Below are 12,919 nucleotides of genomic sequence, written 5' to 3'. Positions count from 1 at the left end.
GGCCAGCCTGGTCTACATAGTGAGTTCCAGGACAGCTGGGGCTACAAGAAGACCCTGTCTCAAAAAGACCAAAAAATAAATAAAATAAATAAATAAATAAATAAATAAATAAATAAATAAATAAATAAATAAATAAATAAAAGTTTATTACTACTGTGTATATATATATGGGTGTGGGGGGCGGTGTGTGTGTGTGTGTATGTGTGTGTGTGTGTGCAGGAGCATGTGTGCCACCATGTGTGTGGAGATCAGAGGACAACTTTCAGGAATCTGTTTTCTCCTTCCACCAAGGGTTCCAGGGATTGAACTGAGGTTGTCAGGCTTGTGCATCAAGTGCTTTTATCTGCTGAGCCATCATCTCACCAGCTCTAGTTTCAGTTCTTGGCTGTTACACATTGTGCAGCAATAAATGTTAGATACTCATGTATCTCTGTGATTGTTGGCTTAGAGTTCTTTGGGTATATTGACAGCTATGTTAGTTCTAGTTTAGGTTTTTGAGGACCTTCCACACTGAGTTGCATAAAGTCTCTATCAGCTTACATCTCCACCAGCAGTATAAGGATCCTCTTTCCTCACAGCCTCACCAGTGTTTGTCTTCTGTCATTCATTTTCTTGGTGGTAGCCATTCTGAGTAGACATTGTAATGAAAATAGTAAGTCATTTAGGATGAAGAGACCTTTCCTTATCTCAAAGAACTCTTAGATAATAGTTCGCTAAGTATTTCTAAATCTGATTTCAATCACACATACTCTGCATTGCCATTTTGTAATATGACTATAACTGTCATTACACTTTGCTTTAATTCTTTGCTCTAAAAACATAAATACACAGAGAATTATCTGCTTATCCCACAGATTTATTATAACACATCATGGAGGAACAATGACCCTTCTCTGTAGAGGTCTTTTGTATAGATATTTTAATTCCTTCCTTAACCCAATCCCCCTAGAATTTTCAACTGTTCATTAAATTCATATTATAAGAAAATCTAAGAGGCCAGGTATGGTGGTGCACGCCTTTAATCCCAGTGTTTGGGAGGCAGAGGCAGGAAGATCTCTGGATCTCTGAGTTCAAGGCCAGCCTGGGGCTACAGGGAGACCCTGCCTCAAACACACATGCATACACACACACACACACACACACACACACACAAAATCTAAGACTTGATTCAGCTAAGTTTTTTTTTTTTTTTTTAAATGAAAAACCTTCAGGGACTGGAGAGATGGCTCAACGGTTAAGAGCACTGACTGCTCTTGCAGAGGACCCGGGTTCGAGTCCCAACACCCACATGGTGGCTTGGAACCATCCTTAACTCCAGTTCTAGGGGAATCTGAAGCCCTCTTCTGACCTCTGCGGCATTGCACAACATGGGTACACTCACACACGTAGGCAATACACTCATACACATAAAATAAAAGTAATAAATATTTTTTTAAAAAAAAGAAGCTTCAAATGGAAGAAAATAGGCCTTAGTGAGACTTCTATACAGGTAATTGTTACCCAAACTGTTATTGGATCTGTTTTCTTATCCCTTAAGCTATCCCTTAAGCTTATCCCTAAGCTAAGACATGTGCCATTCTGCTTCTAATAATGTATAGTTATGCATTAAGCTCATATTGATCTTGAGTTGGAATGATTAGAGGATAGATAAGTCTTGATAGAAAATATTTCATAGGGAAATTCTCTTCTTTAGATTTACTTATTTTTATTTTATGTGTGTGTTTTGTCTGTATGTATGTGTACCTTGCGTTTGCAGTGCCCACGGAGGCCAAGAAGAGGGCAATGGAGCCACCATATGGGTGCTGGGAACCAAACCCTGATCTTTGTAAGAGCAGCAAGCACTCTTTTTTTTTGGCGGGGGGGACCTCACTATGTAGACCAGGCTGACCTTGAACTCAACGGAGATCTGCCTGCCTCTGCCTCCAGAGAACTAGAACTAAAGGCTTGTGCCACCACACCAGGCAGAAATTACTTCTTACAGTTTTTGAAATACATGCCATATGATTAACCCATTGAAAGTATACAGCCCATCGCTCTTAGTATATTCACAGGAATTACCACCGTCACCATTCAGTTCTCAAATTTTTTTTTTTTTTTTGTCTTTTTGAGACAGAGTCTCCATGTAGCTCAGCCTGGCCTGGAACTCGTTATGTAGATCAGGCTGGCTTCAAACTCACAGAGATCTGCCTGCCTCTGCCTTCCTAACATGGGATTAAAGGTGGGTGCCACCAGGCACAGCTATTTTATTTTATGTGTATGCATGTATTGCTTGCATGTAGGTAAGTACACCGGTGTCGTGCAATGCCCATGGAGGTCAGAAGAGGCTATCAGATCCCCTGGAACTGGAGTTACAGACAGTTGTTAACTGCCGTGTGGGTGTTGGGATTCAAACCTGGGTCTTCTACAAGTACAGTCAGTGTTCTTAACCGCTGAGCCATCTCTCCAGCCACTCTTTCTAGAATTTTTATTACCTTAAAAGAAATCCATGTTTCCTAGCTGTCAGTGCCCAATTTCCCTGTTCCTCCTCACCCTACACAATTACTTACTGTGTTTCCCTTTCTCTAGATTTGCCCGTTCTGGGCTTCTTATTTAATTGAACTCATATAGTTGGTGGTTGTGTATGACTGGGCTCTCATTTAGCACATTGTTCTCAAGGTTCATCCCTATTTTATCAAGTGCCATCCGTAGCTTAGTGCCAAATTATACTCCATTGAATGTATACATTACTTGTGATCCACTTTTCAGTTGATGGACATTAAGTTATTTCCACTCATTGTATATTATAAGTAATGTTTCTTTGAATATATGTATATAGGTTTTGTGACCTATCTGCTTTCATTTCTCTTTGGGGTACAGTAAGTCTGTTTAATCACTTGAACTGCTGGAGTGTTTTCCAAAGAGGCTGCAACATTTTACATTCCTACCAGCATTTCTCTGCAGCCTCACCAATGCTTCTGTCCTACTATTTTTTGTTATAGGCATGCTGGAGCATGTGAAACCACATGTTTTTCTTGTTTTGGCTGGTATTGTGTATAGAATCCAGGGCCTCATGCATGTTGTCAAGCGATGTGCCACAGAGCACTACCTTATGCTTATGCTTTTAGTATCACATGTAAGAAACCATTGGCCTGAGGTCACCAAGACTGACATCTGTGCTTTCTGCTAAGAGTGCTAGTTTTAGTGATTATATTTGTCTTTGTGTATGTTGAAAGGAGGGGTTCAACTTCATTTTTTAGCATGTTGGTAGCCTCTTGTTCTGACAACATTTGCTTAAAAGATTTGTTATTCTTTCCCTGTGAGTCAATTTGACAGAGGAAGTGACTCTTAAGCCTTGTTTTTAAAGGAGAGATATAAGCCTGGCGTGGTGGTGCACGCCTTTAATTCTAGCACTCGGGAGGCAGAGGCAGGCAGGTTGCTGTGAGTTCAAGGCCAGCCTGGTCTACATAGTGAGTTCAGGTAACTACAGGGAGACCCTGTCTCAAAAAGACCAGAAAAAAAAAGGAGATATAAATGGCAGAAACTAGACCATTCCTGTCAGGCTTCTAAGTAAAGCTGAGTGAAGAGCGTGAGGTCAAGTTACTATGTTCAGATCAGAGAGATGTTTGCTTGTAGCTGGCAGTGGCAACCATAAGAAGCAAATGAGACAACTGCTGATGAGTTAAAGATGAAACTAGAGAATGGAGTTCTATTGGGAGGAGTCTATCAAGACATAAAGATGATTGCATCCTCCTCTTTGAAGCAAATTGTAGAATCTTCTGAAAGGAGATAAATAGTTTATTCTGGAACCAAATATGAGTAATCATGGTGCAGGAACACAAATTCAGGTTACCCCAAATTGCATGTTTCAGCATAGAAGCAGTTTCACTAAGTTTTTATAGTACTAGAACAAAGAAAAGTCATAAATCAAGGCACTTCAAATACATTGATAGAAACATTAAATAGGCAGATACAGCAAAAGAGAAATCTCAGCTGTAGGCCTCAGATACTAATGGCATTTGTAGCCTTTTGATTGGTGAGAGCTAGGGCTTTCTTAAGTTAATACATCCTAAAGGTTTTTTAATCTGTTTAGTACAAGATGTTAAGTATGTAACAGAGGTGTGCCAGGAGTTAAAGATGGTCCAAGATAAATTGTAAATTGGCTCTGAATCTGCGACATTGCAAACTCTCCACAGTTGTTTAAGTGCTAATCAGTTAATCAACCTTGCAGGGAGTTCAGTCCTAGATGAAGGATTTCTCTGGGAACTTTTGTTCTCAATGGGAAAACTGCTTTGAATTTATGAAATAAAGAAAGCCAGTGAAAATTGAGGTGGTGGCACATATCTGTAATCCTAGAACTCAGGAAGTTGAAGCAGGAGAATTGCAAGTTTAAGGCCAGCCTTAGCTACTGTATAAAACCCTGGGAGTGGAGGGGAAAGTTAACTTTGTGACAAAAAAGTAGAAGGATTGTTACTAGGGTCAAAGTCCTTAGTTCTCATCTTGAGCTACTTTAGGTGTGTGACCTCACTAAGCCACTTTACCTTCAGAGCAGAGTCGTAGCTAACATTTGATGAGGCCCTACCTTCAAACTTTGTCAAGCCTCAACCCTCTGTTGTATAAAAAATGTGAAGAGCCACACACATAGAAGGGATTGCTATGTGCTCTAGTTTGTTTCTCCACTGCTGTGACAAAATACTCTGACCAAGCCAGATATGGTGGCACACACCTTTAGTCCTAGCACTGGGAAGGCAGAGGCAGGTGGATCTCTTGTGAGTTCAAGGCCAGCCTGGTTTATGTAGTGAATTCCAGGCCAGCTAGGGCTACAGGAGACCCTGTCTCAAAAAGACAAAAAATACTCTGACCAATACCAACTTGGGAGGAAAGGGTTTATGTAGCTTACATCTCCTGGGTCACAATTCAACAGGGAGCCCAAGGTAGGAACTCAGGGACAGGAACCTAGACGCAGGAGCTGAAAGCATAGGCCATGGAGGAACACTGTTTACTGGCTTGCTCCCCTGGTCCATGTTCAACCTACTTTCTTATACCTTACAGGATTACCTGTCCAGGGCTAGGCCATCCCACATCACTCAACAATCAAGAAAATGCCCTATAGACATGGCCACAGGCCAGTGCAATGGAGGCGATTCCCCACTTGAGACTCCAAAACCCAGATGTCAGGTTGACAACTAAAGCTATCCAGCACACTATGCCTGAAACTTATAAATTATATTTGGTGATGAATTCTCAGGTTGGTGATCGTAGAGATGCAGTAGAACAATGCAGTGTTCATAAGGTCTCTTTCCTGGGTTCTACATATATGGATTCGATCAACTGTGGATCAAAATTATTCAAGGAAAAAAATTACTAAAGACATTTTCCCTCTTGTTATTCCCTAAGCAATACAGTGTAACAGTTGCTTACATTGTAAATTGTGTTAGGTATCAGAAGCAATTTAGAGATAATTTTAAATATATATATGAGGTTGTGTGTGGGTTCTGTGCAAATACTATACTGTTTATGTATCTGTCCATTTGTTCACATGTGTATGTGTGTGTGTGCTTTCATGTTGAAGCCAGAGGTCAACCTTGGGTATCATTTCTCAGAAGCCGTCCACCTTGTTCTCTCTCTCTCTCTCTCTGTGTGTGTGTGTGTGTGTGTGTGTGTGTGTGTACAAATGTGCATGCTATAAAATTATTTTTTTAATTTTGTCTGTGTATGTATGTCAACATGTGTGTGTCATGACACACATTTGGAGGTAAGAAGGCAACTTTTGGAAATCAGTTCTGTCCTTCTACCATGTATGTCTTGGGGATCAAACTCAGATCATCAGACTTGGTGGCAAGCACCTTATGTGCTGATGCATCTCACCAGCCCTACCTTGATTTTTGAGACAGAGCATCTCATTGGGATTTGGGGCTCATTGAATAGTCTCTGCTAGCTGGCCAGTGAGCTCCCACAGATCCATCTCTTTCTACCTCCCCAGCACTGGGTTACATGCCACCACACCCAGCTTTTTATAGGTACTGGGAAACAAACTCAGGTCCTTGTGCTTGCATGGCAAGTTCTTACCAACTGAGCTAACCTCCCCAGCTCTCTGCACTGTTTGATGTAAGGGACTTGAGCTCTGTAGATTTTGGTATCCAAAGAGGTACTGGACCTAATCCCTGTGGATACTGAGGGATACTATATTCAGTGTAGTAGCGGTAGCAGCAGCTGGTAGTACATGTGTCCGTGTTCAAAACCAGGGGTGCTATATCCCTATTTTGAGAGTAAAGAAACCAGTTCCCAAGTAGTTAGTGAAGTTGTACCATCAGTAATCAAGAGAGATACAATTCTAATCCAGTCTGCCTGCTTTTTTTTTCCCCCCCGTCTTTCTTTGAGGCAAGGTCTCCCTGTAGCCCTAGCTGACCTGGAACTCACTATGTAGACCAGGCTGACCTGGAATTCACAGAGATCCCCCTACCTCTGCCTCCCCAGTGGGATTAAAGGCATGTGCCACCACTCCTAGCTTCTGCCTCATTTCTTTATCACCTTTACTTTGGCTGGAAAGATAGTAGATCTTGGTGAGTAAAGGTCTAGGAAGAATGAGATTAAAATTAGTAAATATAAAAGCTTAAGATATAATCCCAAAAGGGTGATGAGTTCTAAAGTTGGTAATCTCAGAGGTGAGGTGGAACAGTGCCCTGTGTTCATAAGGTCAAAGGTGTAGCCCATTTGATTATTTGTAAGGCCCAGAAGAGCTGTGCTGTGAAGCAAGTCATGTAATAGTTTATGCGTGTATGTACTGGAAACTTTGAGACCTCTGTTAAAATCACAAGGAAACCAGGGTCTGTGAAGTCATGAAGTCACTGTGCGGAGAAGAGGTAAGTAGGGAAGCTGAGGAGTGCCACTTGGGAGGGGGAGACCTCAATTTGACGCTTGAAGAGGTCGTTTTTTTACAAACACATACATGGTACTCTTTTTAAACTTAAAATATCTTTTTATACAGTAAATATGGTCTTGTACCCAAAAAACAGTGTCTTTTAATTTGTCAAGCTTATTTAACAAATTCAAGTATCTCATTTCTCTGTCACCTGGCTACAGGATGTAAAAGTTAATTTAATAGACTTAAGTAACTTCACACATATGTAAAATCTTGGGTGAATGTTTAAAATTATAGATCAGTGTTATATAGAAGCACAAGGAGATTGCATGAACCAGAAGTGTAACATTTGTTTGTGCTGCTTCCTGGTAACTAGCTTGCTTTCTGTGTCTTTGTTCAATTCCAAATCTTACAGCTCCTGGAGAAAGGCTGTTTTTCTCTAGTCATCCAGCTACTGTTTGATCTTTCATCCAATCACTTTCAGTTTCTTCTTTAGGTTTGTTTTTTGGGGTGTTTTGTTTTGTTTTGTTTTTTTCCCCTTGCCTACTTCATGGTTACCAGAAGTTGACTGCAAACTAGTGGGTTTTGGTGTGTTCTGTGAGGCAGGAGTAGGTGCAAGTCTGGACTCTTGTTGCTTTCTGTCTGGTGTGACCAAACCATCTAGGAGCAGGGGTGGAGTCCATGGCAGTGTAGTTCCTGGCAGCCGCTTGCTCTCATCTCAGCAGACCAAGAAGCAAAGAGAAATCTGATAGTCATATCTTAAAGGCCCTTCTCAGACTTCCCCTGGGTTAGCTCCCAGTGTCACAGGCCTGAGCTTCTTTTCAGTGCTTTGTTGTGAAGCTATGGTCTTTTGTGTTTGTATTTTTAAAGTCAATTTAGCCTGAGAGTAATTCTTACCAGCATTCTTAATTTTTATTGTTTTACTTGTTTTGGCGCTGGGAGTCAAACTTGGGACCTCTCACATGATAAGCCAAGTGCTCTACTACTGAACCTACTATTCTTTATTTTTATTTAGCACATAAGTGTATACACTAACAGGCTACTTTGTAATAAACAGTGTTAATAATTGTTGCACACTTCTTCCAGTATGTGAATGGAGAACTTCTGGGAGCTGGAAAACATAATCTGGAACTATAAGCTGAACCAGCATACAGGAAGAGAGTACACAAAGAAAAGACCAGAACCATCATTTTTATTCCTGATCTGTCCTGTGCCATTTCCTTTTTGACAACAAGTACAAAGGTCAAGCTTTGCTGCTCTGCTGCTTCTGTTGCCACCATGAAGTAATCAAGTAGTGGGCAGGCTTCGCTTTGATGGAGCTTAGCTTCTGGAGATGCTGGCATGTCAGCTGCACAAGGGAAACACAGGACTTTGAACTCTAATTCTGATCAACACACTTTCAGTTTCTACTTGGAAATGGTCCAAGAGAATAGATATGAGATAGAAGTGTGGAGTGGGAAAGATAACAGATCCATACAGAGCCCATTCTCAACATGAGGCATTCAGAGCACGTGAAGTCCAAGTGAAAAAGACTTAGAGACTACGGAGACCTGAGTCCTTTTCTTTTACACTTCTCAGCTTCTCAGAAGTAACAGGACTGAAATTTAAAAAGAAAGGAAAGCTGAGGAACAGTTAGAGAAAACAAATACTGTGTGCTAATTTTTCATGTACGTTATAGAGAAGAGTAATAGGATTCTTAACCCAGGTTCCCCCTTCTTTTATGATGTGTTTAAGATCAAGGATCTGAAATTAGACTGTAGTTTTCCAAATTATTCCTCCTTTGAATACCTTATTCAACACAGCATTGGAGCTACCTATTTTGTTTTGTTTGATTTTTGTTGTTGGGTTTTTTGTTTTGTTTTGGTTTGGTTTTTTTTTTTTTTTTTTTTGGTCTTTTTGAGACAGGGTCTCCCTGTAGCCCCAGCTGTCCTGGAACTCACTATGTAGACCAGGTTGGCCTTGAACTCACAGAGATTCGCCTGCCTCTGCCTCCCAAGTGCTAGGATTAAAGGCGTGCACCACCACGCCTGGCTTGGTTTCATTCTTTTGTGGAATCCAGGGCCTTGCACATGTTGGGCAAGCAAGCCCTCTCTGGACCACTGGTATATTCATAAGTATCTTGGGCCAGGTGATTTTTAAACATTTCTTACAGTTTCAGAGTCCAAGATTGAGATAAAAGCAGATTTAATTTCTTTTGTGAGCCTGTTCCTCATGGATGGTGCTTTCTTGTTGTGTCCTCATGTGGTTGAAGGGACAAGAGCATTCTACAAATCCTCTTTTAAAAGAAATGATCATATTTCTGAGGGTGGTTAAATAATCACTTCCCAAGGTTTAATACTAAAACATGGGTGTTAGATTCCAAGATGTGAGGGGAGTAGGTTTCACCATAATTTAGGCTGTCAGTGCAGAGTACCATATGGAATGTACTTTCAGAGGTTTAGTTGTCTCTCTCTCTCTCTCTCTCTCTCTCTCTCTCTCTCTCTCTGTGTGTGTGTGTGTGTGTGTGTGTGTGTGTGTGTGTGTGTGTACACATGCACACAGGCAGGTGGTGCATTGTCAAAAAAATTGGGTTTGTTTGCTTGATTGGTTTGTTTTTGCAGTGCTGGAGATTAAACCCAGGGCCACTGAGCCACACCTATCTCCAGCCCAGAATATTTCATTTGGTTGTTAGCAGTATTAACTGCATATCTCTTCTCCTAATTTTTCCTTTTTCTTTTTTGTCGTCTTTTTGAGACAGGGTCTCCTTATAGCCCCAGCTGTCTTGGAACTCACTATGTAGACCAGGCTGGCCTTGAACTCACAAAGATCCACCTACAACTGCCTCCCAAGTGCTGGGATTAAAGGTGTGCACCACCATGCCTGGCCAATTTTTCCTTTTCTATTTTTTCCTATTTTATTTTATTTTTTTGGTCTTTTTGAGACAGAATCTCCCAGTAGCCCCAGCTATCCTGGAACTCACTATGTAGACCAGGCTGGCCTTGAACTCACAGAGATCCGCCTGCCTCTGCTTCCTGAGTGCTAGGATTAAAGGCGTGCACTGCTATGCCTGGCTCCATTTTTTCCCTTTTAAAAATTATTTTGTTATTTTTATTTTATGTGTGTGAGTGTATTGCCTGCATATATGTAAGTACACCCATGTCATGCAATGCCCAGAGAGGTCAGAAGAGCACATAAGATCCCCTGCAACTGGAATTACAGACAGTTGTTAGCTGCCATGTGATGCTACGCACTATGATTTTCTTTTTAGCCCAAAGTATTTCCTAACTTGTTTGGGATTTTCTCTTTAACCTATGGATTATGTAGCAGTATGTTTCTTAATTTCTAAATGTTTGTATGCTTTCCTGTTATTTCTGCTATTGTTTCTTACCATAACTCTCCTAGTTCTTCTATACTTTATAGCACTTTTGAAATTTCTAGTTACTTTTGTGGCTGATGGTATAGTTCATTTTGATGTATGTTTCATGGACACTCAAAATGAATTCTGGTTTTATTTAACCTGTCTGTAATCTAATTTGGGGCAGATGCTGAGATCCTCTAGATTTTTGTGGACTTCTTGCCTACTGTATTCTATGAATCATTGAGAGAAGCCTCCAACTCTGACTGTGGATTTACCTTTTCAGGGATAGGGAAATGACTCTATCGGTAAAGCACTTGCTGAATAAGCACGAGGAATTGAGTGTGGATCCCTAGCACCCATATTTAAAAGCTGGGTGCAGTAGGCACACATTTGTAATCCCAGTGCTAGGGAGGAAGAGACAAGAGGATTCCAGGGGCTTACTGGTCAGCAAGCCAAGCCAAATCAGCAAGCTTCAGGTTCAGTGTGAGACCTTGTCTCAAAAAATATTAGGTGGAGGGTTTGGAGAGATGGCTCCATGATTAAGAGCACTGGTTGCTCTTGCAGAGAACCTGGGTTCAGTTCCCAGCATCCACATGACTGCTTACAACTATCCATAATTCCATTTCTAGGGAATTCAAAGCTCTCTTCTGCCTTCCACAGGCATCAAATGCACAGGTGTACTTACATACATGCAGGCAAAACACTCATACACATAAAAAAACAAAGATAAAAATAAATTTTTTAAATGAAATAAAAAAATTTAAATGGAGAAAAATTGAGGAATTTACAGATATCCAAATCATCAACCTCTGGCCCCCACACATAGGTGTATGAATTACTAATGCCCAGAACAAAATGGGCTGCCAACACAAATCCATGAATAGCAAAAGGATAGTAAGGGGCTACTATGAATAATTGTGCAGGTACCTCAGTAAATCACTAGACTCGCCACAGATGAAATATATGACCTATAACAGTAACTATTTGAAAAATGAAATGCGGCCAGGCGTGGTGGTGCGTGCCCTTAACCCCAGTACTTGGGAGGCAGAGGCAGGCGGATCTCTGTGAGTTCAAGGCCAGCCTGGTCTACATAGTGAGTTCCAGGACAGCTGGGACTACAGGGAGATCCTGTCTCAAAAAGACCAAAAAAGAGAAAAAAATTTAAGCCAAGCATGATGGTGCACACAGTACTCAGGAAGTAGAGGCAGGTGGACTTCTGAGAGCAAGGCCAACCTGGTCTATATAATGAGTTCCAGGCCAGCTGCGGCTGCAGTGCAGAGGGAGATCCTATCTCAAAAAAAAAAAAAAAAAAACCCCAGCCCAAAACAACAACAAAGCATGTAAGATGTGGGTGCAGAAATTATAAAGACCTAAATAAATGGAAAGATACATTGTAATCAGAAAATTAAAGACATACCATTGTAAAGATAACATTTTTGCCCAGTTGGTCCCTGTTTTTTTCCATACACAATTCTAATCAGAGAATCTTGGTTTTTTTTTTTTTTAAGCTATGGACAAGGTTTTTTTCTCAATTGCAGATGGAAAGGAAAAGAAACTGGGATAACCAAACCCTATTGGAAAAGAAAAATAAAGTTAGGTAAATGATTTCAGTCTAGTTTTTAGACTCACGGAAAGCTAATCAAGGTGATATCATATTGGCAAACAGAGACATAGATAAACAGAACAGAATTGAAAGTCCAGAAATAGCGCCACATAAACACTGCCATTTCATATTTGCCAAAAGTACCAAAGGCAACAGTGGAGAAAACACAGTGTTTTCAAAAACAAGGATGTTTACTAGGCTGCAACTCAGTGGTAGAGCATTTGTTTGACACACACAAAGCCCTAGGTTCTCTTCCTAGCAGCAGAAAAACAATGAAAAATGAACTTCGGAAAAATTGAAAACCTCTATGTAAAAACATGAACCTTTCACACACTTAATACAAAAATTAATGCAAAGTGAATCACAAGTCTATTTGTTAAACATAGAACTGGAACTTTCTGTATGAACCTCAAAAATATGAAAGATGTCCAAGTGAAAAAGCATGTGACAATTCAGGAACCAAATTTGCAAGTTACTGTAAAATTGAAACCACAAAGGACAAGTCGAGCCCTCGAGTTGCAAAAGCAAGAGGCTTTTATTTTACACAGGTACCTGTGGGCACAGCTCCTGACAAAGGGAGAAGCGCCCCCAGGTCTGGGGTTTGGGGTCTTTATAGAGCAGAAGCAGTTTACAGAAGCAGAAGCGTGGTTATTGGTTAGTTTAAACTATTACAAAATGCTATAGGGAGAGCGGGGGGGCTTACTTATCATTAAGCCAGATGTTTCAACCATAAAACTTACTTATCAGTGAGTTGGAGATGTCTCAGCCATGAAACTCACTAATTAGAGAGTTGGCCATGAAGCTTACTTATCGGCAAGTTGGAATTCTTGACCAGCACATGACCTGCCTGAGACGTGACTTGTCTGAGAGGCTTCATGGCTCCTGACTTTTATATTTTTCAATGTCATTGTGGTAAAGAATAGTTTCCAGCTGCTAAATTAACTTTCAATCATAATCTCAAATACATTTGTAAGATGTACATACTTTCTCAGGGTATATTTACATCAGTGGCTCCAGTGGCTCATCTCCTTGTGAGGTAGTTAAGGCAAGCTCAAATGTAGTGCCTGGAAAATAAGGTAGGACTCCAAGCTTGGGCTGTAGGCTTTGGGGGCTGAGAACCTGATTTGTAATCTGCAATTGT

The 12,919-nt window shown here is 40.7% G+C and overlaps 1 protein-coding gene across 5 annotated transcripts in view; it reads left to right on the top strand.

Annotated features, from left to right (window-relative positions):
• Tmcc1 (transmembrane and coiled-coil domain family 1) overlaps window positions 1-12,919 on the top strand; it is a 255,608-nt gene that overhangs the window by 158,842 nt on the left and 83,847 nt on the right. The window contains exon 1 of one of the 5 annotated variants that reach the window (XM_029557109.1): window positions 6,716-6,839. The exons of the other annotated variants lie outside the window; for them this stretch is intronic. Within the exon in view, the coding sequence (XP_029412969.1) occupies window positions 6,816-6,839 (24 nt within the window). The 5' untranslated portion in view covers window positions 6,716-6,815. Of the gene's footprint in view, window positions 1-6,715; window positions 6,840-12,919 lie in introns of those variants that run through there. 5 annotated transcript variants of the gene reach the window in all.

The sequence above is a fragment of the Nannospalax galili genome, unplaced genomic scaffold (assembly GCF_000622305.1).
Source record: "Nannospalax galili isolate Female #2095 unplaced genomic scaffold, S.galili_v1.0 scaffold406, whole genome shotgun sequence".
NCBI lineage: Eukaryota > Metazoa > Chordata > Mammalia > Rodentia > Spalacidae > Nannospalax > Nannospalax galili.
This window is presented reverse-complemented; position numbering and strand designations above follow the sequence as displayed.